General features: G+C 48.0%; 1 protein-coding gene across 1 annotated transcript in view; it reads left to right on the forward strand.

Moving 5' to 3' along the window:
• Positions 1-5000: 5000 nt before the first annotated feature.
• Stk24 (serine/threonine kinase 24) overlaps positions 5001-27407 on the forward strand; it is a 35521-nt gene continuing 13114 nt past the window's right edge. Inside the window, exons 1-4 of the mRNA XM_013023008.1 lie at positions 5001-5232; positions 18375-18431; positions 25173-25281; positions 25468-25625. Coding sequence (XP_012878462.1) covers positions 18396-18431; positions 25173-25281; positions 25468-25625 — 303 coding nt within the window. The 5' untranslated portion in view covers positions 5001-5232; positions 18375-18395. The remainder of the gene's footprint in view (positions 5233-18374; positions 18432-25172; positions 25282-25467; positions 25626-27407) is intronic.

Raw genomic sequence — 27407 nt, forward strand, 5'->3', positions numbered from 1 at the left:
AAAAAAAGCCGGAAGTGGTGCTGTGGCTCAAGTGGTAGAGCGCTAGCCTTGAGCTGAAGAGCTGAGGGACAGCGCCCAGGCCCAGAGTTCAGACCTATGACTGTACCCCGCCCCCCCCAAAAAAAGATGAAAATATAAAGCCCTATCTAGGCACTGGTGGCTTATACCTGTAACCTTAGCTACTCAGGAGGCTGAGATATGAGCATGGCAAATTGAAGCCAGCCTGGGAAGGAAAGTGAGCCTCTAATCTTTTAGTTAATGAGATAAAGCAGTATAGATAGAACACTAGCTTTGAGCTAGTTGAAGCCCTAGGACTGGCACTCCTCTCCAAAATACATGTATTCTCAATTAGCCTTCAATTCCCCAACTGGGAAGTTGGACTGATTCTTAAATGGATAAAAAGATTTTTGTGATTATAGAGAAATCAGTATTGGTGTGTCTTAGTCCATTTTCTGTTGCTGTAGTAGAATACCACAGAGAGGATAAATGACAAAGCAATTTCAGGTCTAGAGACTGGGAAATCTAAGAGTACAAGGCTGGTACCTGTCAAGGGCCTTTTGAGCTACATCACGGCATTGTGGAAGAGCAAGTCAGCACACAGGAGAAACATAAAAAAAATTGTGCTGAACTCATTCTTTTCTCCAGCACCCACAACTCCTGATAGCTGCTTAATCTGTTCACGAGGGCAGAGCCCCTGTGACCTTAATCACCTGATGAGGGCCCACATCTTAGTACTGTCCTTTTAGTGCCATCCCGGAGGCAAGCATGAGGTTTGGAGAGGACCTTGAAACCTAGCAACTGCCTTTGGTAGCCAGCCAGACCCTGATTGCGTGCAGTGTCCTCCTGCCTGGGCACCAGCAGGCCTCCTCCAGCCCCGGCGCCTGCTGCTTGTCAGGCAAGGCGTCTTGAGGTCCTGTGCCGAGTTCAGCGTAAACATCTCAAGGTGATTAGCAAAATGGTATCTTTTCTGCCAGGAAGATCTGCTTTCCTCAGGGAACCAATTTCTGGCACTGTGGTCTTGAGGTTCCTTTTTGAAATACATTGTCTTTGGCAAGCAAAGCAATGCTTTGCTTCTGGCCATGGTGTCAGTGAGCGTGTGGTAATGAGCTTATCTGAGACTTGCCAAAGCCCAGGGCTGCCCGCATGGACAACCTTGTTCTCTTGCAGTGCCCTGTTGCCAGGCTTAGATGGCTCCCACCTTGCCAAGCACAGCTTTCAGATGCAGTTTGAGCAGAAGTGAGGCACACGTCGGCCACTATGGACAGGTAGTAGGCTCTGGCAAAGGTCATGTGTGAAGGAAAGTGGCAAAAGGGGAAACAGCTGTTTCCTAAGCCACCTTAGACCTGGCAACAGGAAGCCAGGGCATTTATTAAAACCAGATCTTACTCTCCAGAGTACAGGACCCCCACCCCCCCCCCCAGTTGACACTTGTGCCTACTCTACTGCATTTTCTTACCCATTATGTGCCCGGTCACACATCATCCAGAAGAGTCTCGTCATCCTTTGGGAGGCTTGGTTGCTCTGGGACTCATTCATATGGCTGTGGTCAGCTGGGGGCTTGGCGGGGGCCTGGGCTCTTCAGGGACAGGGACAGCAGATGGCTGTACCTCTCTCTCCATGTGGCGCCTCTAAATGGCTCTCAACAGGCCTGTTGTGTGTGGATGGAGGTGTTCCAAGAGGGAGCCAGTAGTAGCTGCAGGGTTCCTTAAAGCTTAACCTTGAAAACCTAACAAGATCATTAGAAATCACAAGGACAGCCCAGGCTCTGCAGTGGGAGCAGGCTCTGTGCTTGCTGGGAGCAGCAGGGGTGGGGTGTGTGGATACAGGGCACAGGGTACTTTTGGAGCCATTATGATAGCAGTGTACCAGTGGACCTTCTGATCAGGATCTGTGTTCTTCATTCCATGCTAGACTTCTGTTCTATCCAGGCCAGCAGTACACACTGGACATCCTCTCCCCTGACCCCCAGGCCAACATCAGTACACTCTGGATTCTCCCCCCTCCCCCCCCCCCAGGCCAGCATCAAACCGCATCAGTTTGTGACTCTTCTTCAGCCAGGTGTTGCTTTGCACACAACAGTGATCAGAGGAGACAGGAAAAGAGGCTGTAGGGAGTGGAGCTGGGCTGAGCCGGCAGGACAGCCCCTGGTCTCCAGCGTCCGCTGTGTACCAGCTGTGTCTCCTATTGAATAACAAACAACTGAAGCCCAGTGACATCTTACTTGTCGTGGTTGCATGGGTGCTGGACAGTCCCTGGGCCCTTTCTTCCACAGGGAGCTGGCCGCCCACGAAGGTTGGATGGCCTGGGATGACCTCATGCACATGCTAGGCCCCCAACTGCGTTCGATGAGGTCTCAGATGGAATTGGGTGGGGCTGCATCCTGGACTGGGACTGGCCAAGGTAGAGCCAGTGAGTGAGATTCTTCTGGAATCCAAGGGCTGGCGAAAGCTGAGAACAAGGCTGTAGGTGCCAAAGGGCTGGGAAGTTTCAAGGAGAAGGAGGAGGGCGTGGTTGAGGAGGCTCCGAGGCAGGACACCGCATCATCACGGGTAAGCAGAGTTAGCCGGAGCCACACTGCGGCGCCGCGGACCACTGGCAGGTAGAGCCCACTGTCAGGACCTTCAGAGCCGGGAGGAGGGAGCACGTTGAGGAGGAGGGCAGAGGGGTCAAGCGGGGTGCTTTTGTCTGTCTGAAACGGGAGGAGCCTGGGCATGCTGCCCAGGGCCAAGAGCCACTGGAGGGAGGTAGACGGAAGGGGAGTTGTGGGCCAAAGCTGTGTCCTGTAGGAGAGAAGGATGGATTCCAAAGCTCCGCTTTTAGGACTGGCCTTAAAGAAAAGGAAGACCACCCCCCCTCCTCCTGGGGGGAAGGAGGTAAGGAAGGCATGGACACTGCAAGCCTCCTCTCACTTCTGTTATGCTTGAGAAATGGGTGCATTCCCCCCACTTCCCCTACCCTTTACCCCCGGATGCTGGGCTGTGTCGGAGGGGAGGGGAGGGGCATGGCAGTGTGCAGGCTGAGTGGGGGAGAAAAAGGCGACCACCCCGGAGCTTCACTGTCTTTGGGGACAGAGGTGATAGAAGTGAGGGTCCACCTAGAGCGCTTGTCAGGCTTGAATGTACAAGTTAGCTCACGCAGTTCTCCTGCGCTCTGGCTGCTGTTCGTGGACGGCCGTGGTAGCAAATGCTCTCAGAGTTTGAAATTCACTTTCAGGGTCTAGAAGAGCTTGGAGACCTAGTTCCACGACTGGAAACAGCAATTGCCTAGAAAAACCAGCCAGAGACATCTCTGTCAGTCACCCCATTGCAGTGTGTACCCTTCAGGTGGCGGTGGAAGCGGATGGAGATGTGAGCTGAACACCATGGCTATGTGTTGTGGCCACAATTGCAGCTCTGCAGCCCGGCAGGGTGCTGTCTTCCCCCTCCCGTGTGCACACAACGCTGTGGCACAGTCTCTCTCGTGTGTATGTCACATTCAGGTGTAGACGTTGGATGGTCAGTGGGGTGTGTGAGCTTATATTTTGCTTGCTGTGGCTCAGGTCTGCCTGGGTTGTGGGAAGGGGGTCTCCTGTGGCCCCTTACGGGCTGATGGCTGCCATTTGTCGAGGTAGAGCAGGGTTCCCAGAGTAGAGGTGGGCTTGTGATGTTGAGCAGGGCTTCTGTAACACAGGTGCTCGGAGCTCAGAGTGCTTCACCCTGAACCAAGTGACCTGGCGGGTTCACTGCGGCAGCCGCCCAACCACTGCTCTCTGGGACTCTTCCCTGGCCTCTCATTTTCTTTCTTTCCCCACTTTCACTCCTCTTCCTTTCCCCTCTTGTTCCTTTGCTGTAATGATCCGTTCCCTTTTCTTTTTTTTGTTTCAAGACTGGGATCTTGAACTCAGTACCTGACACTTTGCTCTTTGGCTAGAGCTCTACCAACAGAACCACACCCCCAAGCCCATGATTGGTGTCTGAAGGATGTAGAGACCTTGGAGGACCAGCCCTCCTCTTCCTCCTGGGCGCCATGCTTCTGCAGGAGGGTGTGTCCATGGGAAAGTGGCCCTAGGCCCATCTACGCCCTGTGGTCTTCAGTTCAGCCTGGTGCTTGTCATAGGACAGCCACTGGTGTCTGGGGATGGATGGTTACTTGTTCGGAGACTTGCGGCATTCCTGACTCTACATGCTAAGTGTCAGCACTGCCCCCCATATTGTGTCATGCCAATTCCAGATGCCCCTGGGGGGGGTGACAGCTGATTGCCCCTGTAGCTTACTTGGCTAGCCTGCACCTCTGGGCGGGGTGGTGGTTCGGGGCACCTGGGCCTGACAGCTGGGCTTCTATACTGTTTGTATTTGCACCATCGGGATGGTGGTCAAGAGCTTTCAGAGGCCGCTTCAAGGGCATGATGTGTGACTTAGGGAAACAGGCTGCTTATGGTTTTCTATGGTCTGATTACTGTTCAGGGAAAGAGTGTGAATGAGACTGGATAGCTGTTCATAGAACTGTAAAATGCTCCAGTTACATGGCAGCTAGGTAACCTGTGCTTCATTCCCGTCTGAAGCTAGGAAACTTCGGGGATTGGGTGGGGAGAAAAGTGGAAACTTTATATAGAGCCATTATTACCCCCCCTTTATATTACTAGAGATTGAACACAGAATCGTGTGTGTGTGTGTGTGTGTGTGTGTGGCAGGCTTACTACAACTGAGACACAGTCTTGGCCCGAGAATGGTTTTTTAGTTGAAGCCATCTATCTGTTCTAACACACTCAAGTAAACATGTAGATTTTAATTTTCATGTACACAAAATCTGGGAGTCTTTTCCATTTTTTTCTACTTCAGTGGGGTAGCTGTTCTAGTTACTTGCTGTCTCTCCTGGTTTGCGTGGAGATGTAGCGAGGACTAGAACTCAGGTCCTCACCTACAGCTGTGTCCCAGCCGGAGGTGTTCTGTGTCGTAAGTACAGTAAGTGAAGAAATAGTTGGGGCCACAAGTTTTAATGTTTCTCCTCTTTTCTTTCTTACAGAACCTGAAAGCAGACCCAGAGGAGCTTTTTACGAAGCTAGAGAAAATTGGGAAGGGTTCTTTTGGCGAGGTGTTCAAAGGCATTGACAATCGGACTCAGAAAGTAGTGGCAATCAAAATCATTGATCTGGAAGAAGCTGAAGATGAGATTGAGGACATTCAACAGGAAATCACAGTGCTGAGTCAGTGTGACAGTCCATATGTAACCAAATATTACGGATCCTACTTGAAGGTGAGACTTAATTAGGCAGCTCTGGGCCGGGGCAGGCTTGAGGGACTCCAGCACCACTGCAGGTCTTCAGAGGAAGGAGAGGTTTTGACCTTGGCCATCAAAAGAACCTGGCGTGGATGCTCCTGCCATCTTAGATGTCACTTATAGAAAGATACCTCTTTAAAATGAGACAGTGTTTCAATAGAGTGAGACTTTCTCACCAACACTTTCTTACTCATTATAACAATAACCATTAATCACTTTATTTTAGGATGGCTATGGGTAGTAAAAACTCAGGCTTCCCTAAGGATAATTAATAATACTTTCAGCTTGAGTTAATGCTGTTTTTAAAAACTGCAACTGAGAATTGCTGTTGATGAATAAGCAAGTTAATTTACTTTTGACTTCTGCAATGCTAGATGAGGAGAGGATTCCTTAGATAAGGTCATAAAGCCAAAGTTGTAATAATAGAGCACTCCAAATTACCCTTGGCCTTTGCCCAGTTCTTTGGGACGGGAAGATGGGTGCTTAGTGTGGTTCTCTGGCCCCCTGGAAGCAGTTGGCCATGTCAGACTGCATGGCAGGTCTCCCTGTCCTCATGGAGGAAGCCCAAGCCTCTGTGCTCAGTGTTCATTTCACTGAGCTCACACACGAGTGAGTGTCTTTCAGAAGACTGGAATTGGTTTAAAAAAAAAAAACAAAAAGACACCAGTGGCTTACACCTAGGTAATCCTAGGTACTCGGAAGGCCGAAATCTGAGGGTCACAATCTGAAGCCAGTCCTGAAGCCAGTGAACCAGGGGGAAAAAGGCTGGACTTGAGGTATGGCTCATTGGTAAAGCACCAGCCATGAGCTAAAAAAGCTGAGAGTGGCTGGGAAGGTGGCTCAGTGGTGAATGCTTGCCTTGCATGCATGAGGCCCTGGGGTCAATTCCTCAGCACCACATAAGTAGAAAAAGCCAGAAGTGGCACTGTGGCTCAAGTGGTAGAACGCTAGCTTGAGCTGAAAAGCTGAGGGACAGCGCCCAGGCCCAGAGTTCAGGCCCATGACTGACAAAAAAAAAAAAAAAAAGCTGAGAGTTTGAAGCCTTGTGACTGACACTGGGGGGCTGGGGGGTAGGTGGGGGAGGAGTGGGAAGAATTGGTTAAAAAATGGCTGACGTAATTCTGTGGAAGTTAGCATTAAATGCAGATGAATAGAGTGGGACTCTGCTTCTGATTTGATCTGCTACATAAATCTGCTCTGATATGAAAAGTGAGGGTGTAGGTTTTGATTTTGTGGAAATGTGATGTGATATGAATTAAAGGTTGGAAAATTTTGAGAACCATTGATATTCCACAATGAGTATTTAAAGGAAATCAGAATTGAATGGGAATCCTTTCTTTTTCCTTTACTGTACAAAGGATGGCAATATGTCGCAGGTCAAATGTAACATTTTGAAATTGAATTTGAAATTTTGGTGTCCAAAATTATTGTAGTTGGGTATCAGTGGCTCATGCCTGTAATCCTAGCTGCTCAGGAGGCTGAGAGCTGAGGATCAAGGTTCAAAGCCAGCCCAGGCAGGAAAGGCTGTAAGACTCTCACCTCCAATTAACTACTAGAAAACCAGAAGTGGCATTGTGGCTCAAGTGGTAGAGTGCTAGCCTTGAGCTGAATAGCTGAGGGACAGCGCCCAGGCCCAGAATTCAATCCCCACAAAAAAAAAAGTCACTGTACTTGAATCTTACCATCACTCATGTTGATGTGTGGCTTTGAGTGGATTGTTTGTAAAACTTTACTGCTTCACATTTGCATATGGAAATTTACATTATATGCTTCATTGTTGCAAAGATTAAATGCAATTAGTAGGTGAAAGTACCTGAGTATACTTAATGATTGTTAATTTCCTTCCTTAATTGACTTTGCCAATACCTCAACTCTTACATTACCTTACAGGGAAAGTGATTTGTAGTGAAAATGTCTAGTGAGGTTACATCAGGAAAACAAGAACCAAAGAATGCCAGCCACAGGGAAGAGCGCTGTGATGGCACATGTGGCTTATGTCCTGGTGGGACTGGAGAGGGAGGCGCCGAAGGTTTTTCTTCTGATCTAAGAGAGTGCATGACTTCTACAGGGAATGCCAGGTCATCTCCTTGGTGGAAGAAACTGAACTTGGACTCTGTCCACTGCAGGGCCTAATGCTCTCTGGAATGCCTTCAGTGGTAGTGTTTGCTCAGGGTCTGAGTTGGGTTTCATGTGGCTTATATGTTGTGTGCGAGTTGTGCTCACTGCTAGGCACCAATGGGGATTTGAGGTTGTGTTTAGAATACAGCCCTGAGGCTCAGTTTGACATGATGGACTCCGTACTTTCATCGTAGCCCAGCAAAGGTCCTGTGACCGTTGACATTCAGAAAGCCCATCTCTACATCCTGGTCTTGTCCCCCTCTCTAGAACAAATCAACCTCCTCTTCCTCTAGGGCTGCCAGGATATTTTACGTAACCTGCTGCCAGCTGCCTATAGCAGACTAACCACCCGGCTACCATAGGTCTTGCTCCTAGGTAGCCCTCATGTGTGGCCTCTTCTCTAAACTGACCAGGAACCAATTTCCTTTTCTTTTTGGGCTGGTACTGAGGTTTGAACTCTGGGCTTTTGCTCTCACACTTGGCTTTCTCCTTTAAGTGGTCTTCCACTTGAACCACAGTTCTACCTATGGCTTAAATTTTTATTTTTATTTGGAGATAAGAGTCTCATATCAGTCTACTTGGGTTGGCTTAGGACCTTGATTCCCAGATTTCAGCCTCCTAAGTAGCTAGAATTACAAACCACCAGTGCTGGACCTCTCTTGTTTGGTAGAGCAGATTTGTTTTCTTAGTGAGATACGTTAGTTCCCCCTCCCCCTAATTAAAAGGTTGTGACCTTTGTAAATTGTCAGATGCCAATGAAGTGTTGTGGATTTTTTTTTTTAAGGTTATGTTATAGAGTTGAAAGAAGAGAACTTTGTGTCTTTGGGGAAATGTACACATTTGAGAATTGCTTGTAGCTGATGAGAGAGTGGGCCTCCGCTGAGGGAGGCCTTTCTGTCTATTGCTGAATACCTCCCACCCCTTCGAACGTGGGTTTTGGTTTTAAGTTTTCCCATGAAGGATTTGTGCCCTGAGAGTTTGACAGACAGGTGTGACAGGCAGGTGCAGCCACTGCAGCCCCTTGGCGCTCTATCTTCTCTGCTTTCTCCAGGCCTCCCTCTTGCCCCTTGCCTGATGGGAAGGTGGGGAGGACATAGGTCCCTGCCCAGCATCAGGGCCCCCTGTGGGGTTGTGCCGGTGAACCCCCTTCAGTTTCTGAAAAGGCAACTGTTTGTAGTCACTTTGGTTAATTAGAGACTTCGGAGTCTGGAAGCACACAGGAGGTGTGAGTAATGTGATATAAATATTGTTGGAGCCCTCTGCTGTGGCTTCCCTTTCTTTTCTCTCTCTATTTTCCTGCTTGTGTCCTCATTTTAGAGTTGAAGTGATGATTTGAATGATGGCCAGGTAGGTTCTAGAAAGCTGATGTGCTGGCCAGTTGACCCGGTGTGCCTGCTTCACTCCCCTTCTGCCAGAGAAGAGGTGGCCTGGGCGTGGAGGAGGGGTGAGCCTTCCGAAGTCAGGTGTGATCTCAGATCACAGCATCCCATTGTTCTCTTAATTTCTAGAACAGTGGCGCATAGCTCTAATGTCTGTTTTATTGAGTTAGGCCTGCTCAGTCTGTCTGAATCTGATGAGCTTTGTGGGTTGTAGGGAGGTCAGTGGATTGGGGGCAGGGGGCTGAGGGGCTTGGGGAAAGGATTGAATGAAAGCAGCAGAGATTCCTGCTCTGGGAAATGGTAGTGAGGTAGCAGTAGGGACTGCCTGATCAGATAGATTTGGACATCTTGGGTTTAGCAGCTTCTCTACCTCCCCTCCCTCTTTTACTTTCTCCTTCCCTTAGTACTAGGGCTTAGACTCTGTGACTTGGGCTTACCACTTGAGCCCATACCCCCCAGCGCTTTTGCTTTCAGTTTTTTGTCTCCCCCCCCCCCCCCGAATGGGTCTTGGGCTGGTTTCAGATCTTAATATCTTTGCTTCTGCCTCTTGATTGTCTGGTACCACAGGTATGTACTACTGCACCAGCTTGTTTTAGAGATCGAGTCTTGCTAGTGCAAGTTTTTGCCCATGCTGGTCTTTCCCAAGTACCTGGGATTACAGCTGTAAGCCACTGCAGGTTTAATAAGTTTGTGTTAGAACTTCTCAAAGTTTTTTAGACTAAAGTAGTCTTAATAGTCAGCACTTCTTAAAAGTATTTAATTGTGATTCCTCCCCTTCCTCTAGGAACATTTCAGTAATCTACCAAGTCCACGGTATAGAAGCCCTCTTAGTGTGGTTTCTCCAGCTCATGTCCTCAGAAAGGGGTGTGTGTGTGTGTGTGTGTGTGTGTGTGTGTGTAAGAGAGAGAGAAAGCACATTCACCATCCATTTGCTTCACAATTACTGAAATAGAATAATGGTTAAATTATGAATTTTGTAAGTGATGCTGTGGGATTTGAGAAAACATAAGCTGTGGAAGTGGTGCTGTGGCTCAAGTGATAGAGCACTAACCTTGAGCTGAAGAGCTGAGGGACAGCGCCCAAGCCCAGAGTTCAAGCCCCATGACTGACCAAAAAAAAAGAGAGAGAGAGAACATAAGCTGTCAGTAATTTGTGTATGTCTTGCGAGTTAAGAAACAAAGGAAATTTTCATGTGTGTGCGGGTCGTTAGGACTTGAACTCAGGACCTGGGCGCTCTCCCTGAGCTTCTTTTGCTCATGGCTAGTGCTCTACCACTTGAGCTTTAATTCCGCCTCTGGTTTTTTGGGTAGCTTATTGGAGATAAGAGTCTCAGAGACTTTTCTTCCTGGACTGGCTTGGATGTGCAGTCCTCATTAGGATTACAGGTGTGAGCTGCCACCAGCATCTGGATGGAAACAAGGAATTTTTGTACACAGGATAGTCACAAGAGCGGAAAGGAGCAGTAGGTTAGAATCTTAATGTATAGACTGAGGAGTTCTGATTAGCACTGTATTTCCCTGAAAGCTTTCTATTTCAGTTTTTCTCAACTCCTAAAAATACTTGTAAGCTTTTCTTTGCCTTGGGATGGACGTGGCTCATGAGCGTTATCTCGTAGGTGTGGGGCTCCGCACTGAGCCTGACCAAGCTGTGAATTCTCTTTGCTGCTGAGTTAGGTCTCCATGAACCAAAGGGACTAGAGAGGGGAGAGGTCATTTCATCCAGAGGTGGAAACCTCAGTGTACACACTAGGCTTGGCGAATGTGGGTGCCCCCACTCGGTGGCCCAGTCATGTCTTTCAACTCCTTGATTTCAATTGCTCAGGTTCAGGAAACCCTTAGACTATGCATTGGATCATTAGACCATGTGTCAGTATTTTTTACAAATGCTTTATAAGCTAGGTGATGGCGGCTCACCTGTAAGCCTAGCAGCTCAGCAGGCTGAGATCTGAAGATCATGGTTTGAAGCCAGCCTGGACAGGAAAGTCTGTGAGACTCTTACCTTCAGTTATCCACTAGGAAACCAGAATTGAGTAAAAACACCTGGGGACAGTGTCCAGGCCCTAAGTTCAAGTCCCACAACTGACCCCGAAAAAATGCTTTATAAGGATGTGAAACCTAGAAAATTCATCTTAGAGAATAGTAGTTCCCAGAGCTTACGAAGGGTGTGGAGAGGGAAGGAGAGAGGGGAATGGTTACCAGGTGGGAGAAAAAACTTACATTCTATAGCACAGTAGAGCAACTGGTGTGCAGCAGCTAATTGGCTAGTAGAGAGGATTTCGAATGTTCCCAACATCCGGATGGTTAGTGTCGGCAGTGATAGGTACACCACTCACTCTGCTCTCATGATCACACGCCATGTGTGCACTGAAATGTCACCTGCTTCCCCAGGAACGTGAGCCGTCACTGTCTTGAGTAAAAGCAGTTTTAAAGGGTGAACACATCAAGCAGCTTTGTTTGAAGCTGTTTTCAATGGAGCAGAGTTGGAGGCTCTCAGGAACTATGCTTGATGGTTTCCTTTTGTTGTTGGTCCTAGGGCTTGAACTCATGGCTTGAGTGCTGCCCCTGAGCCTCTTGAGCTACAGCACCACTTCTGTATGCTAATGATTTGTAGGAGACAAATCTGCAAAGTTTCTGGACTGTTTATGCCTGCCTCTGTCCACACACCTCCCACCCTCAGGTCAGCTCCGCTTCCCCGTTCTGTCCCATCCACAGTGGCATCTCCTTTGGTGTGCAGACAGGACAGGGCAGTAGCACAGAGTGGGCAGAGCAGACAGGACAGAAGGGAGGACTCACTCGCAGAGGGGCTCAGTGTCCCTGGCACATGTCCTTTCCTAGCTTTCAGGACCTGGTCATCTCCCACTCAGCTGTGGTGACGCTTCACAGCTGAGGTCTTACTTGTACCCATGCGTCCCGCACGGCAGGGGTGTGCTTGATGTTCAGTGTTGCCATTCCTGGGGCTGCGGGAGGTAAGGCTACCCGAGGGCCCTCTGCAGCACTTAGGTGACGGATGTGGTGGTGTTTGAGCTGAGCGTTTGAATCCCTGAGCTCATCCTTTCATGGTTTTGCCCAGTGACTCTAGCTGTAACTTACAACTTAAATTAACTTTGCCCTATTCTTTACATTTCCAAAAACCTTGAGAAGTCACTTGGTTCTTCACCTCTAAGAATGGAAAAAAGTATCCAGTGCAGTTGGGTGTAGTGACATGTGACCATAGTCCCAGTGATTTGGAGGCAGAGGCAGGAGGATTCAAGTTCAAGATCAGCTTACATAGCAATATCTTGCCTAAGAAAAAGAAAGACCATAATGAACAAAACAAAACAGTATACAGTATACAAGTATTCGCATGTCTGTCTAATGCACATATTTTATGACTATTTAGTATTTCCACATTCATATCATGGGTGATTTTTTTCCCCTTAACTTTTTTTTTTCCTTGGGCATGGGGCTTGAACTCTGCGCCTCGGCGCTGTCCTTCAGCTCTTTTTTTTTTTTGCCAGTCATGGGGCCTGAACTCTGGGTCTGGGCGCTGTCCCTCAGCTCTTCAGCTCAAGGCTAGCGCTCTACCACGGGGGCCACAGCGCCACTTCTGGCTTTTTCTGTTTATGTGGTGCTGAGGAATCGAACCCAGGGCCTCATGCTTGCAAGGCATGCATTCTACTGCTGAGCTACCTTCCCAGCCTCCATGAGTGATTTTTTTTTAACAGCTGGAAATGGCATCTTTAGCATCTTCAAATTTGATCAGATTAGAGAGCCAATTCTAGAAACTCCACAACCAGTTCTGAAAGATTGCCCTTGCCATTGTGTTTCTCTACAGCTGCACTCCGTAGCAAAGTTTGTATAGCGGATTGAGGGCCAGTGAGTTGTTGGCTGCCGTGCACAGCTAGCTGCTCTGATCATTCTTGCTGGGGTCATTGTGATTACCTGAGTTCACAGCATGTTCCTGTGCTAGCTTCTCAGCAAATCCAGGTGTCTACCCACTTCTGCTCCAGGGACAGGAGGATGATGCCTTTTGTCCTTTTATCCAGATGAAAGACAAGCCAGAGGCAGGGCAAGAGCCAGGTTTGAGCAGCCAGAAGTGAAGGCAGAGTAGCCTTTGACTGGCAGGGCCTAAACTGCTGAGCCACCTGTGTTTTGGGAGCGCTTTAGTTTCTCAGAAGTTACAACACATTGTGGGGTAGGGAATGTGTGGTTGAGATAGGCTTTGGCCTGTTCTCTGAAATCCTGGTTTTGGGGGGCATCACCTGCTATCTGTGGCGTGGCAGGCCGATACAGAGGGAACTAACAGGCACCTTACTCTGTGATTGGCAGGCAGGACGAGAACTGTTCACTATGAACTTTGCCATGGAGGGAGAACTGGCAGGTGGCCAGGGCTGACAGGACTGGGGCTGGGGCTGGAGAGGGTTTGGGGGCTTTGGAGCAGAGCCCTGAAGAGTAGGAGGGGGAAGGAGGAAGGGACAGATGTAGCTGAGACCTAGGTCTGAGTGAGCAGTGGCCTGGGATGGCAGTTTCTAGAAATGGTGGTCCCATGTGGTACACCCTAAGTGTAGCAAGACTTGGAAGGGAGAATGGCGTGTGTACCAGGAAATGAGGTGATTTGTCAATTTTATTATCTGTTTGGGACTCCTGGGTTATTTTCTTAGGGTTTTGGTGGTTATTTTTAAACATAATTGATTTTAGAGTTATTTTGAAATGTCTGCCCTATTTCCATGCTGCTTCTTTATTGTTTTGCTCTGTGGGCTTTAGTGAATCTACTGTATACTCTGAAAAAACTGGATTTGGGGTTTATGATTACATAGAAGCAGTGCCCTGTACGCGGTAAATAGTCTCTTTGAAAGGAAAAAAATCATACAGATTTTTTTTCTTTTATTGCTGGTCGTGGGCCTGAACTCTAGGACTGGACACTGTCCCTGAGCTCTTCAGCTCAAGGCTAGCGCTCTACCACTTGAGCCATAGTGCCTTTCCAGCCTTTCCTGGTTATGTGGTGTTGAGGAATTGAACCCAGGGCCTCATGCATGCGAGGCAAGCGCTCTACCGCTGAGCCACCTTCCCAGCCCCCAGATTTTTAAAAACACAGTCTAATGCACAGCTCTTTAGTAATTCCCCAGATGTCTGTAAGTTGGAGTTTTACTTGGTTCAGGAACAAGGCAGTGTTCTTCTCCAGTGGCCAGGTTGTTGCTCCTGTGTGAAGACACACCCAGAGGCGTCGTCTTGGGGACCCACTGGGTTTTGGTTGATGGACTGAGCTATGGCTCTCTGTCTGTTGTAGCAGCTCACTCCAGCCTAGTGCTAGCCACTCTGGTGTAGTGCTGAGCACAGTTGGAGTTGACTCCCCCCCCCCCCCACGAGAATCTCCTTCCCCCTTCCTCTGAGCAGTACATGAAGGTTTGTTTCCTCTTATGGCTTTAGCCACAGGACTTGGAGATGCCCTTTGCACAAGCTTGTTGCTCTTGACTGTGTGAGGACGTACTTGGTGCTTACATGGGCCTCCTGGTGGGACGGGTCCCTCTGGCGTGCTTCAGGAGGCCAGCCCCCCTCCTCAGCTTCCTTTGCCATTTGGAAGTCACCAGCCACATCCCTGATGGCCTGTCACAGCTGCAACTGCTGAGGGAAGAGACAAGGAAACAAGATGGCTTGTTTCTTGGAAGAATTTTGCCCTTGTGCTTCTGGGGCGCATGGAAATGGTGCTGGGCGCCCCACCAGGGGAAAGCCAGCTTGTTCATTTCTTTGAGCTAAAAACATCAGCAAGGAAATCTTGCTTTGATATCACAGGGGAATGCAAGTATGGGAGATAAATGGTAGGCTCTGTGCTGAAGAGAATATGAAACGTGTATGTATACTGTTTCTGAGATGGTGACAGGATTTCTGCCTTCACTGTTCTCCTGTGACTGAAGAAAGTCCCTAGAGATATTTGGCAGCTCCATTTTAAGTTTTTCTGTCCAGAAAGTTGAATGGTAGAACTATTAAATTAAGCTAAATACTTTACCTCCACAAGAAGAATGTTAGCTATATTCTTTCTGGTGTTACCTATAATTTAAGTATTTAAATGAATTTCTCTTTGTCTCAGTATACATGATCTGCATATGTAAGCCTATGTTTGGAGATTTAAATAAACACAGCTGGTTGTTTGGATAAGATAGTTATATGTTTTCTTTTCTAAAGCACCTATATTTATGAATAAATTCCTGATGCATGGTATGGTACAAGAGATCACAAGAGATCCCTCAGGACAGCCAGGAAGCAGAGAGAGAAGGGGGACTACAGGAGGGAGGGCAGAGAGAGTGAACCCTTGAGTTAAGTTCCCCTCCACTTTTTTGGGGGGCGGGATGTATATGTGTGTCCCACCCTGGTGCTTGAACTCAGAGCTGGTTGTTGTCCCTGAGCTCAAGGCTAATGCCTTGCTTTTCTTAGCTCTACTCAGCCTTTTATTTGGTCTTCTTTGATCTCTGCTTACAGTTAAACTGTGTCTTGATACTTCTGACATGTGTTGTATAGTTAGTTGATCATTGTAATTTTTACCTTGCTAAAGGATAATCTTGTAGTTGCTAGAAATACTTCACTCTTGTAGAATTCACTCTAGGAGTTTCATGACGTATTCATGATACAGAATTTCCAGTAGTTGGCTGTGATTGCTCTTTTGATGGAGGGCAGTTGTGCTGGAGGGAAGAAAGGTCTCATTCCGGAGCATAGTCATGTGGATGAACTCTGGGCCTAGGTGGTGTCCCTCAGCTCTTCAGCTCAAGGTTAGTGCTCTATCACTTGAGACACAGTGCCACTTCCGGTTTTCTGGTGGTTTATTAGAGATGAGTCTCACAGCCTTCCCTGCCTGGGCTGGCTTGAACTGTGATCCTCAGATTTCAGCCTCCTGAGTAGCTAGAATTACAGCTACTGGCGCCCGGCTTCCAACTTCTTAAAGGACGATAGAACAACCAATCTGTGTGTGTGTGTGGGGGGGGTGGTACTGGTCTTCAACTCAGAGCCTGGGCACTCTCTGTAGAGTTCCTTTTGCTCAGGGCTAGCATTCTGTGACTTGAGCCACAGCTCCATTTCCAGCTTTTTGTTAGTTTATTGGAGATAAGAGTCTCATGAACTTTCCTGCCTTAGTTGGCTTTGAATACAATTGTCAGATTTCATCCTCCTAGTAGGTAGGATTCTGGGTGTGAGTGTGCACTGCTAGAACAACCATTCTTACCTGAGACCACCCCTTGAAGAGTCATTGGCCAGTCTATTAAAATTCATACCTGGCTTTGATAATGGAAGAATAGAGACAGCCTGATGTCAGGAGGACATGGACTAGTTAGGACAAAAGAAAGCCCAAACTCCTGGATTTCTAGGAATGCTGTCTAAGGAAGTTTCAGTAAAAGGCAAATGCCATGTCTGTTGTGTATGTATGTTGCCAACTGGGTAAAAGAGGGCGAAGTTGTTACAGAGACTTGCTTTTCTATCATGAGATCTATCTCTGAGATTACATGAGACCCGTGGCCTGTTGGCTGTGTGGCTGGACAGACTGGGGGTCGGGGGTGGGGGGAGAGGAGGTTTCTCTATTTTTGTACCTTTGCAAGTGTTTGACTCCTAAGTTGACTTACTAATACATGACCTTATTTCCCATACAAGAAAATTGTATCACAATGCCATTCACAATGGCCTCCTTGCTGGCTGGTAGCTGTTCCTTTCTTCGTGCCTAGGGAGTGCTGGGAATGCAGGCGAGCAGCGACTCGAGGCAGTGGGGAAGCCTGTGGAGGGCTGTGTCATGTTCTCAGGGTGACAGCCACAGTCATCACACACCTGGGGGTGAGAAGCCACTTCAGTGCTGTGAGGCGTTCTGATGTGGTTTCGTGCCCTAGTTCTTGAGCTGTGGCAGTGGGGACACCAGACCTTGCCGGGGTAGGTGAGGAGCACTGGCATTTTGGCAAAGTGCTAGGCATGTGTTTGGGTGGGGCCTGCCTTGTGTGTCTTATTAGGAAGAAGCTGGGTAAATGATGGGTTTAGGGAGAGAGCCTCAGTTAATTGTCTGGGAGGGTGGGGCTTTGGAACACCCCAGCCCGAGGGTGTGGCCACTGTGCTTGGCCCATTCAGGAAGTAGCCTGGTTGCACCCAGGGTTACCCAGGCTTTGCCCAACCTGCTGCCTAGAGGCCAGACTGTGAGGGGACCTTCCCTCCCAGTGCAGAGTTTATCTTTTTGGCCACAAACCCAGTGTGGGGTGGGTGGGACAAAAGGGATGAGATCTGAGTCGAGAGTACAGATACAGGCCAAAAGTCCCAGGGCCTCTCAAGAAAAGCAATTTAGATTTTTGATGTCATCCAGAAAGACACTGGTCTGCGCTTCAGGGAGGCCCCGGCTAGGGAAATGGGCCAGTGGGCCTGCAATGGAATGAAAGGAAGGTACAAAACATTCATTTTCCTGAAACCCGGAAACAGGTCTGTTGTAGCCTGTGCAGGGTAGTTTTCTGAGTGTGAATGGCTAGTGAATGACCCCCATGCCTGTGTGCGTAGAGCAAATACACACTTGCCATCTACGGCTGTGTGTCTCCCAGCTAGCCTGGACTTGCTGTCATTTATTAGGCATCCACTGTGAATATACAGTTAACTTAGGTTTTCTTCCTTTAGTTCTGAAGACCAAGTTAAAAAAAAAAAATCCTGCGCTCCAGCGTATAAGGCGCCTTGGATTGCTGTCAAGTGGAAAATACCTAAAGTGAGCTTGGACAGAGGTAGTTGCCCAAGGCAAGGAGAGGGAAGAAAGACAGAAGAATTTTCCTGACTGGAAGTGCAAAGCAAAAGAGGCCTGGGAATTGGGACACCTTCTCTATCTGTGATGGTTGGTGTGTCCCAGATGTTTCTTAGTCCTTTGGGTACAACATCTAAGATCAGGGTACTTCCCCAGGTGCAGTAAAAGAACCACAAACAGTAGGAAGATAGCAAGGGATGATGAGCCAAGTGAGGCATACTGTGGGCAATTGGATAAGACCCCAGCTGTATCAAAGCTGTCTGTAGCCATTGAAGGCTTAGGCCTTTAAGGTTTGACAGTGGGGTCACTAAGTGACACAACATCTTCTGTGGCTCCTCTCTGAATGGCTTGAAGAGTGTACAGCGCTTACCCCAGGAAGTTACACTTGTGCCCTGATCCTCTGTCCTCCAAGAGAGGCCGCAGAAGATGCTGCAGTCAGGCAGTGTGAGGAGGTAGGGCTGAAGGACACGGACACTGTTATTGCCAAGCCTGCTTTTCTGGAAGGTTCAGAAGAGAGTATTAGTACCTTTGAGGATGTTGGAAATTGGTTGCCTTTGCACACACCAGGCTCCCTTGGCACCTGTGCTGGAGAGCAGTGTGTGGTCTCCTTTGTTCACAGGATCCTGGAGGTGCTGTACTGGATGCCCAGCTGCAGGCCTAGGACAGGAGCAGCTGTTCAGGTGCAGCATACCTTGCTCCCCCCGTAGGTTGGGACCAATGCCCGACCCCTGACCCTGCATCTGCGGTGCACTGTGCACTTGTTACACAGGCGCACTCTCCATGCTGATACATGTTTAGAGAACTGTCTAGATCCAAAATAGCAACAGTCTCTCTTCAGTTATTTGAAATGGTTTTCCTGGTTTTGTTTAAAGTAACTTTCTATTGTTTTTGATTGCACAGGATACTAAATTGTGGATAATAATGGAGTATCTTGGAGGAGGTTCCGCACTGGACCTGGTAAGTACTGTGCAAGCCCGTTCCTGCTTAGTTTTGCTTTGAAAGATGATTCTGAACCCATTGCCTCCCCTTCTTTCAAGTTGCATGAAAAAAAGTACCAAACTATTTCTATGTATTTGGTGTTTCTCACCTAGTACTGAACATTGAAAGGAGTTTGGTTGTTCCTGTACAGAGACACCACTGAGCAATCTTTTGTCTGGAATTTTCTTACCTGAGAACATGTGGTGGTTATTTTCCCGAACAAGTTTCTTGGCTTTTATATAGTTGGTAACTGCCGTGGTTCTACAGTTCTGACAGTAGCTTAACTCCCAAATACATGTATCACACTGATCTCTGGAGGCAGAGGCAGAGGCTGGATGACGTGTGGGCTCAGTGGGCAGGCAAAAGGCTGGAGCTGTGGCCATTTTTGTACAGTATGTCTGGATGGACCAGCCCCGGCCCAGGGCTGTTCTTCCTCTGGATTTGCCTTTGAGATCTGTAGTCAGCTCTGGGAAGATTGTGGAATCTAGGAGCAGGTGCTTTGCTTGTCGAGTCACACAGGACTTGGTGTTGGGCTTTGTAGAGAATACACAGGTGACCAGTCCTCGCTAGCACAACTTACCTCATCCTAGAAACCCACCATGTCACCTCACACCCTTGCCATCTCAACCCTACAGTGTGGCCAGCCAGTAAAACAGGCTAGGAGAGAGAGGGACCCGCTAGGTGGGGGAATCCTTGGCTTTAGCCTGGCGCAGGGTGCTGGGCCCGTGGCTATCTCTCTGTCCTCACAAGCACCAAGGGAGGCAGGGCTTTGAAGCTACAGTCTACAGTTTTACTCACCAAGGAAGCCAGGAAGCTTCACATGGTGCCAAGCTTCTAGGTAGCTTTCTGCAAAGGTAAACTTCTAGAACCGTGTGTATGTTTAGAAAGTGAATGTGCCCAATTTAGAAAGTTAGACTGCTATAAACTGTTTTAAAAAAAAATGGGTCAAAAGTAGTGTCAAAAAGGAAAATTTTGAGGAAAAAATGTTTTATGTAAGCAATGGTGTGGGGAGAAAACCCTGAACACATAATGTGGTCCTTTGCATAAATGTACATATTACCAGAAAATGTCATTTTTATTTTAACTCTTTTGGGAAATACTGTAGGGACTTAGAAAATTTCCTCCTTTATGCTGTTATTTTTGCATTTAAATGAATTTTATTTGTGGCACAGGGATTTTTTTTTTCTTTTTTCTTTCTGACATTGAGTCCTTCAGAATAGCCATTCTAGTCTCAGTGCTTAGCGTATTCAATGTTGGTGCTACAGTTTAGTTTATTTGAATTAATGTCTGTGTAGCTTTTGAAAACACAGTTGGAAGGAAATGGAGAGCCCTCACTTTTGCATCAAACACAGTGTGTGAGTGATAGCAAGCATCGCCTGCCTCAGTGGCCCTGGTGACAGGAAACAGGCATTGCGTTTGCACCCACCAGAGTCTTCCATAGAAATGAGGAAAGAAAAGAACCACTGGATTAGGGGATGGCACTGGATTGTGGACCCCACTTCACAGGCCCTGGAGCCCACTGACTGTGACACCTTTCTTTGCTTCCTACCTCTGCCGTTCTCGTCTCTTTTTCCATCTTTCATCCCACTTCTGTTGGCATACCTTATAGGGGGACGTATTTTAATAATGGGGTATGGTAATTGTTTTGAATATTGAAAACAATTATTTTGAGAGGGAGGGTTTCTTGAAAGACTTTAAAAACCAGGTACAGCCGGGCGCTGGTGGCTCACGCCTGTAATCTTAGCTACTCAGGAGGCTGAGATCTAAGGATCATGGTTCAAAGCCAGCCTGGGCAGGAAAGTCCATGAGACTCTTATCTCCAGTAAACCACTAGAAAACCGGCACTGTGCCTCAAGTGGTAGAGCGCTTGCCTTGAGCTGAAGAGCACAGGGACAGCGCCCAAGCCCAGAGTTCAAGCCCCCATGACGTGCCAAAAAACAAAAACAAACCAGGTACAGGTGGCTCACTCCTATAATCCTAGTACTTGGGAGGCCAAGATAGGGAGCATTGTGGTTAAGGCTAGCCCAGTCCCCTTCCCCCTCCCCCCCAAAAAAAATCACTGGACTCTCTTAATTTGAAACTGGATTCAAACGATGCATGAGATCCTGTCTGAAAAATAAGCAGTGTAATAAAGGGCTTAGAGGCGTGGTTCAGTGGTAGAGCACTGGCCTAACAAGCACAAGGCCCAACTTCAAACCCCATTCACCTCAACTGATACTACTATAGCTGAATAAATGAATTTTCACCATTAAAAACATTAAACTGCTAATAAGTGGGTGCTAACAGTTTATTACTGTAGGAGCGTCCTGTACTGAGGCTTAGGAAGGGAAAGGTGACTATCCCAGTGTGCATTCATTTTTACTTAAAAGACAAAAAAAGCAGAATCTAGTATAAAAACGATAATAAATATAAAAATTTGAAGTTAAGTGTTCGTAGAATCTCCTCTCTTGAACCCTACCACTCTGATCTGCTTGGAATATATTCTGGAATCCCCTTGTGTCAGTCATCACTCAAGTCTGGCTGTCTCCAGGGTTCCAGGCTTCAGGACACTAACTTCCAGTGGGATGGATTTTTGTGGCCCAGTGAGCAAACAGTTTTTGTGCAGAACCAGTTACCAGCTTTTTCTTTTTTTTTCGTCCGGTCGTGGGCCTGAACTCTGGGCCTGGACGCTGTCCTCAGCTCTTCAGCTCAAGGCTAGCACTCTACCACTTGAACCACAGCACCACTTCCGTTTTTTTTTTTCTTTTTTGCTTACGTGGTGCTGAGGAATCAAACCCAGGGCCTTATGCATGCAAGGCGAGCGCTCTACCACTGAGCCACCTTCTCAGCCCTCCAGCTTTTTCTTGTTGGGGACCTGCTGTGTGTGATGCTGCGTTACTGGGGTCCTATAGTAAACAGAGCGGGTTCCCCACTGGCCTGGAGCATCCCGCAGCTGGTTGGGGGGGCAGGGTGTGGCACAGGGCAGGTGTATCTCATTGGAAGCCACACAAGTCAGACAAGCCATTGGAGGGCCCCGGGAGCCGGGTGAGGATTAGTAGGAGTCTGAGCTTTTTGCTGATTAAAAGATCAGTCAGTGTTGCCAGAAAACCTAAGGGACAGCCTTGAAATCTAATTAAGAAGGACCTTTGCTACATAAATCAGTCACTTAATCAGGCAGAAATGTTTGGCAAACTTCAACATGAGTCTACAACACAGTTTTGCAAGAACGAGATGGCTCATCAGTCGCATTTGGGGTGAGCTGCTGTTGTCGAGGCTCAGAGCAGTGTTTCGCACAAGATGGAAATTGATTTCGTTCTCACACTTGAGGTCGCCATGGCTGTCCAGTCTGCAGCCTTTGTCCTCAGCAGCTGCCCGTGTTTCAGTGCCAGGGCTGGGGAGGGTGCCTGTGTCCCATCTGCTCGTGCAACTGAGTTATGTAGACGTGTGTTGCTGCCCAACTGAGGGTTTGCAGGGTAGAGGAAGAAGGGACAGGGAATTAGAAGTCATGCACAGATGGAATGTAGTCTGCATTTTTTTTAAGGCAGTCTATTTATTCTTTTAAGAGCCTAGTGTGATGGTGTATATGCCTGTAATCCCAGCACTTGAGAGTCTGAGTTGTGAGGATCACAAGTTGAAGACCAGCTTAGGCTGGTCTCAGGCCTCCTCCCCATTCTTCGTTTAAAAGTTTACGATGCTTTAATGATGGTGTTGCCCTGTCTAGAAATTGTAATGGCAAAGTGTACTCATTTGTGACTCAGACTTCCTCCTAAGGAGGAGGAACTGATGGTTGAGAGAGCTGCTGTGGGGCCCCTACTGCTTCCATACGGGGACTGAACTTGGTCGGGGCCTTGTGCATGTCAGGAAGTGCACTACCATGTGACCTGTGCCCCCAAGCCACAAATAACATTTGTAGTGGGTTCAACACTTTTCATTGTGTTCTCCACAGAGACAAAACCAGCAGGGGAAGGGACAGAGACCAGGAAGGAGGTTGGGAGAGGGAGGAAGGGAGGAAGGGAGGGATGGATAGATGGATGGTTGGCTGGATGGATGGATGACAGGGATTTCATTAGGGAGAATTGCTCATGTGATAACAGAAGCTGACAAGCCTCACAGTAGTCTTGTCTGTGAGTTGGAGAGCCAGGGAAGTCAGTAGTGTGGCTCAGTCTATGCTCATAGTTTAGGATAAGTGGAGAAGGGTTCCTACGAATGCCAGCACCCAAAGGTAAAGGTAGGAGAATGTGGAGTGACAATGCCCAAAGGCAAGCGCTGCAGCTCCAGAGGAGATGGTGGATTTGCCTTTCCATGGTGGCTTGGTTGCCTGGGCCCTGGACAGGTTGTGTGGTGACCGCCAGCACTGGGTAAAGGCCCATCTTCTCTTAGTACACTGGTCCAAATGTTAGTCTCCTCTGGAAATGCCATTAGAGACATGCCTAGAAAAGTGCTTTACACTATCAGGCTATCCATTAGCTAGCCAAGTTGACAACCAAAATGTACCATTACAGATGCCAAGGAGGGTTTTACCCCCACCCAAATGGAATGCGTTTCTTTACTCTCCTCCTCTCCCCACTCAGGCATGTAAACCAAAGTTGAATGGAGATCAAGCCACAGTTAAGAAGGCTCACACTGTGGCAGAGACTTTACTAATCCAGGGAGAGACTTTCAGTTAGTTTTCCTCAGCTTCTCTTCTCATCTCTTGTGAAACCAGGCTGCCATGACGCTTTTTATTTTTTGGTAGGTCATGGGGCTTGAACTCTGGGCCTGGGCCCTGTCCCTGTGCTCTTCAGCTCAAGGCAAGCGCTCTACTGCTTGAGCCATAGCGCCACTTCCGGTTTTCTAGTGGTTTTATTGGAGATAAGAGTCTCACGGCCTGGCTTGGCCTGCCTGGCCAGGCTTTGAACCATGATCCTCAGATCTCAGCCTCCTGAGTAGCTAGGATTACAGGCGTGAGCCACCAGCACCCGGCTAGCCTGACACTTTTGTCCAGGGCTGCATGAGAGGCTGGGTAAGCCCAAGCCATCCAGCCATCTGCTTGGGTCTTGACACAGACCAGGACTTGGCACGTGGTTTTGAATGTCTGGATTGTTTCCGGTGTTGTGGAAGTGAACACAGGAGCGAGGAAGCAGCATCTCAGCACTCGCCTTTCCCACAGAATGAGAATAACGCATCTTCCTTGTTTTGAGAATTTGAACTTGTAATTCTGTGAACATTGAGAAACAGATGTGGAGAGGGCAGACTCGTGAGACAGCATGTTTGAGACCCTGGGCTTTGGAATGTAATATTTTCAGTATATTTCTTGAAAATGAGACTCTAGGTCAAATAACGGGGAAAAAATGAGGCTCTCTGCCCACTCAGGACCCCCACAAGCCCTTTGGGTGTCACACAGGACATCTAGTGAGGGCAGGAGACAAGCAAGGGGTGCCTTAGTGTGTGTTTCCCATGGTATGCAGTATGTGTGTCCGTTGAACGCTGACTGTGGGCATCACAGGGCTGTGTCTTCAGCCTGGGGTATGGTGGCATTGGTTGTCAAGTTAGAAATCAATACAGAGACAACATGGAGGAGAATTGAATCCACTTAGTAACTTGCCTGCTCTGACAGCTCTGCTGCAAGGCCTTGTTCTGCTGCTTGGATCTGTGTGATTGAGTCCCTTGCTTGCCTCTGGGTGACAGAGACATAATGTCAGATCCAAACTGACCTCTTTAACCTGTCTGATTTTCCTTTCACATGGGGGCAAGTGATGTGCCATTTCTTCCTTACATCTCTGTACAAGAATGGATGCTGTAGAGTCTGTAGTAGCAACTTCTTTGAGTTTCTCAGAATAAAAGCTTTCTGAGGTAACTGGTGCCTTATTAGGGATAACTAATAAATAATTTTCATTGTATATGTACTACGTAATAGTCTCAAGGTGTTAAAAAAGAACTCTTCTAGGGGCTGGGAAGGTGGCTCAGTGGTAGAGCGCTTGCCTTGCATGAATGAGGCCCTGGGTTTGATTCCTCAGCACCACATAAGAAAAAAAAAAAAGAAAAAGAAAACCGGAAGTGGCGCTGTGGCTCAAGTGGTAGAGCGCTAGCCTTGAGCTGAAGAGCTGAGGGACAGCGCCCAGGTCCAGAGTTCAGGCCCCACGACTGGACCCAAAAACAACAACAACAAAAAAATAAATAACCTCTTCTAGCTATGGTTTCCCCAGTTAGAGAGCTTTAAAAATGCAGATTTCAAAATCCTGGTCAAAGTTCCGTTCTAGAAAGCGGTGAGCTCCCCGGTCTCTCTCTCCCTTTTCCTAGAACTTGTGTTTTTAGTTTTATTTTCTGTGGTCCTGAGGATTGAACTGGGAGCCTGTGCTTGCCAAGTGCGAGCCAGGCTTCTGTCCACAACTTGTTATTCTGGTTGCAGGGCTGAGCCTTCCAGTCAGGTGAGGAAGTCCACAGGGCGGGTCCTGCCTGCACTGGGAGTCTGTCCCGGGGTGCACAGCCCTGCCCGGCTTCCGTCCTGGCCTAGCCTGTGGCGAAGGTGTCCAGGGGGGGCTCTCTCTCCCATGGATTCTCAGCTGGCCTTGCTTCCTTCAGCAGTCATATTTTCTCTGCTTTTTAAGGATTCTTTAATAGATTTTAATTGTTTAAGCAAAACTGCTTTAAGTGAAGAGGTTTTTATTATCCTTGTCTACTTAACATGGATATTGCCCCTTATCTCAAATTATGTGTCAGATAATGACTGAAGTAATTGTAACAACCCTTTTTTCTTGGTAGTTGGAGCCTGGCCCTTTAGATGAAACGCAGATTGCCACCATATTAAGAGAAATACTGAAAGGACTTGATTATCTTCATTCAGAGAAGAAAATCCATAGAGATATTAAAGGTAAGAGCACTTGCTTTCGTCCCTCTGCAATAACCTGAGGAGGCAGAGCCCGCAGGGCTTTGCCGCCCTGTGTTCCTGGGCATGGGCTGCCGGAAGCACAGCCCTGGGCCTGGGCTGGGAGAGAAAGCACACCCTCCAGGATGCCCGGAGCCTATGTCCGGCTGCCACGGTTGTTCTTCTCCACAGCGGCCAATGTCCTGCTTTCTGAACATGGAGAGGTGAAGCTGGCTGACTTTGGAGTGGCTGGCCAGCTGACAGATACCCAGATAAAAAGGAACACCTTCGTAGGCACCCCCTTCTGGATGGCGCCCGAGGTCATCAAACAGTCAGCTTACGACTCCAAGGTAAGAGTCAGCTGGTCCAGGGGGTTCTCTCCTTTTGTTCATTCTTCACCTGCAGCTTTCCTGTCTGGAACCTCAGTAAGTAGCCCATCAAGGTCATGGTGTGACCTTGGTTAAAATCACTTTTCCTCTCTCTCCCACTGCATCACTAAATGCAGTACACTGCGTGTACTGGGTAGCATGCATTCAGAGGAGCTTGTATGAGGGAGGGGGCCAGGCACAGGGTGATGGTGTGAGATAGGCACAGAGACGGCCTCTGAGATGCCACCAGGACCACAGCACACTCCTGTGTCCTTCCTGCTGGGAGCAGAAAGCAGGAAGGAGGCTGAGGCCCAGCCACAGTGCTGCCACTGTTGGAAGGGCAGACAAGGGGGAGGGGGAGGGGTGGCGGAGGCTGCCACAGCAGAACGGGGAAAGAGCAGTCTGTTAGGGTGCTCGATCTCCTCCTACTGTATTATTTTTAGTTCTCAATTAGGATCTGCATTTCCAGAAGCTCCTTATCAACTCAAGATGAAATGCCATCCCTTCTGCAGCTGTTTTTCCTTCTCAAATTATGTTCTCCTAGTTTTTCTTATATCCCTTGCAGAGACTCTGTGCCTCTGTTTATCCTTTCTCATAATCTACTTCTCTCAGGCCTCACATAATAAAAACATACCATGATCGACAGAGAATTACCTTTGCTGAGCCAATAACTTCAAAGCAAAAAAAAAATTATATATATATATATAATTAAGTTGGGTGCCAGTGGCTCACGCCTGTAATCCTAGCTACTCAGGAGGCTGAGATCTGAGGATTGAGGTTCAAAGCTAGCAGGAAAATCCGTGAGACTCTTATCTCCAGTTAACCACCAGAAAACCAGAAGTGGTGCTATGGTTCAAATGGTAGAGCCTTGAGCTGAAGAGCTGAGGGACAGCGCCCAGGCCTAGAGTTCAAGCCCCACAAGCGACAAAAATAGTAATAGTAATTAGGTATGTTGACATTGTGTGTTTTTATGTATTTATTTTTTGAGATGGTCTTACTCATAACCCTGGCTGATCCCCTTTGTTGCAAACTCATGTGCTGGGATTACAGGAGTGTGTTACCACACTCAGCATGTATCTTTTAAAAATGGAAACTTTATGTCTGTGTCCTGGTGGCTTCTGACTAATCCTAGCTACTTAGGAGGTTAAGTTTAAGTTCTGAGTATGATAGTTCAAAACCATCCTTGGCAGGAAAGTCTGGGCATTTCTTTTATCTCCAATTAACCATCCAAGAAAAGCCAGAAGTGGAATTGTGGCTCAAGTGGTAGAGTGCTAGCCTTGAACAGAAAAGCTCACAGACAGTACCCACGCTCCTAGTTCAATACCCAGGACCAGAACATACTTGCGCATACGTGCGCATGCACGCACGCGCACACACACACACACACACACACACACACACACACACACAGAAATGGAAACTTCAGTGTGTAATAGATCTCTCTCTTAGAGTTATGTCACTTTAGCCAGCCTGGCATGGCTCAGGTGGTAGAGTGCAAGTTGAGTTATGTCACTTTAGGACTTGGCAGGAATGTAGGTGTTTATCCATCCTCTTCATTTGTCGAAGTATGTATGTCTAGACTTGGATAGGGGAGAGTAGAACCCAAGTTCTGAACTTCTCAATCACTTCTCATTCTTTATAGTAAATTAGCTGCTGTGCCATGACCCATGTGACTTTAAGCTCCTGCTACACATTTCCTTCCTTCCTTCCTTCCTTCCTTCCTTCCTTCCTTCCTTCCTTCCTTCCTTCCTTCCTTCCTTCCTT

This window comes from Dipodomys ordii, unplaced genomic scaffold (genome assembly GCF_000151885.1).
Source record: "Dipodomys ordii isolate 6190 unplaced genomic scaffold, Dord_2.0 Scaffold65, whole genome shotgun sequence".
Taxonomy (NCBI): Eukaryota; Metazoa; Chordata; class Mammalia; order Rodentia; family Heteromyidae; genus Dipodomys; species Dipodomys ordii.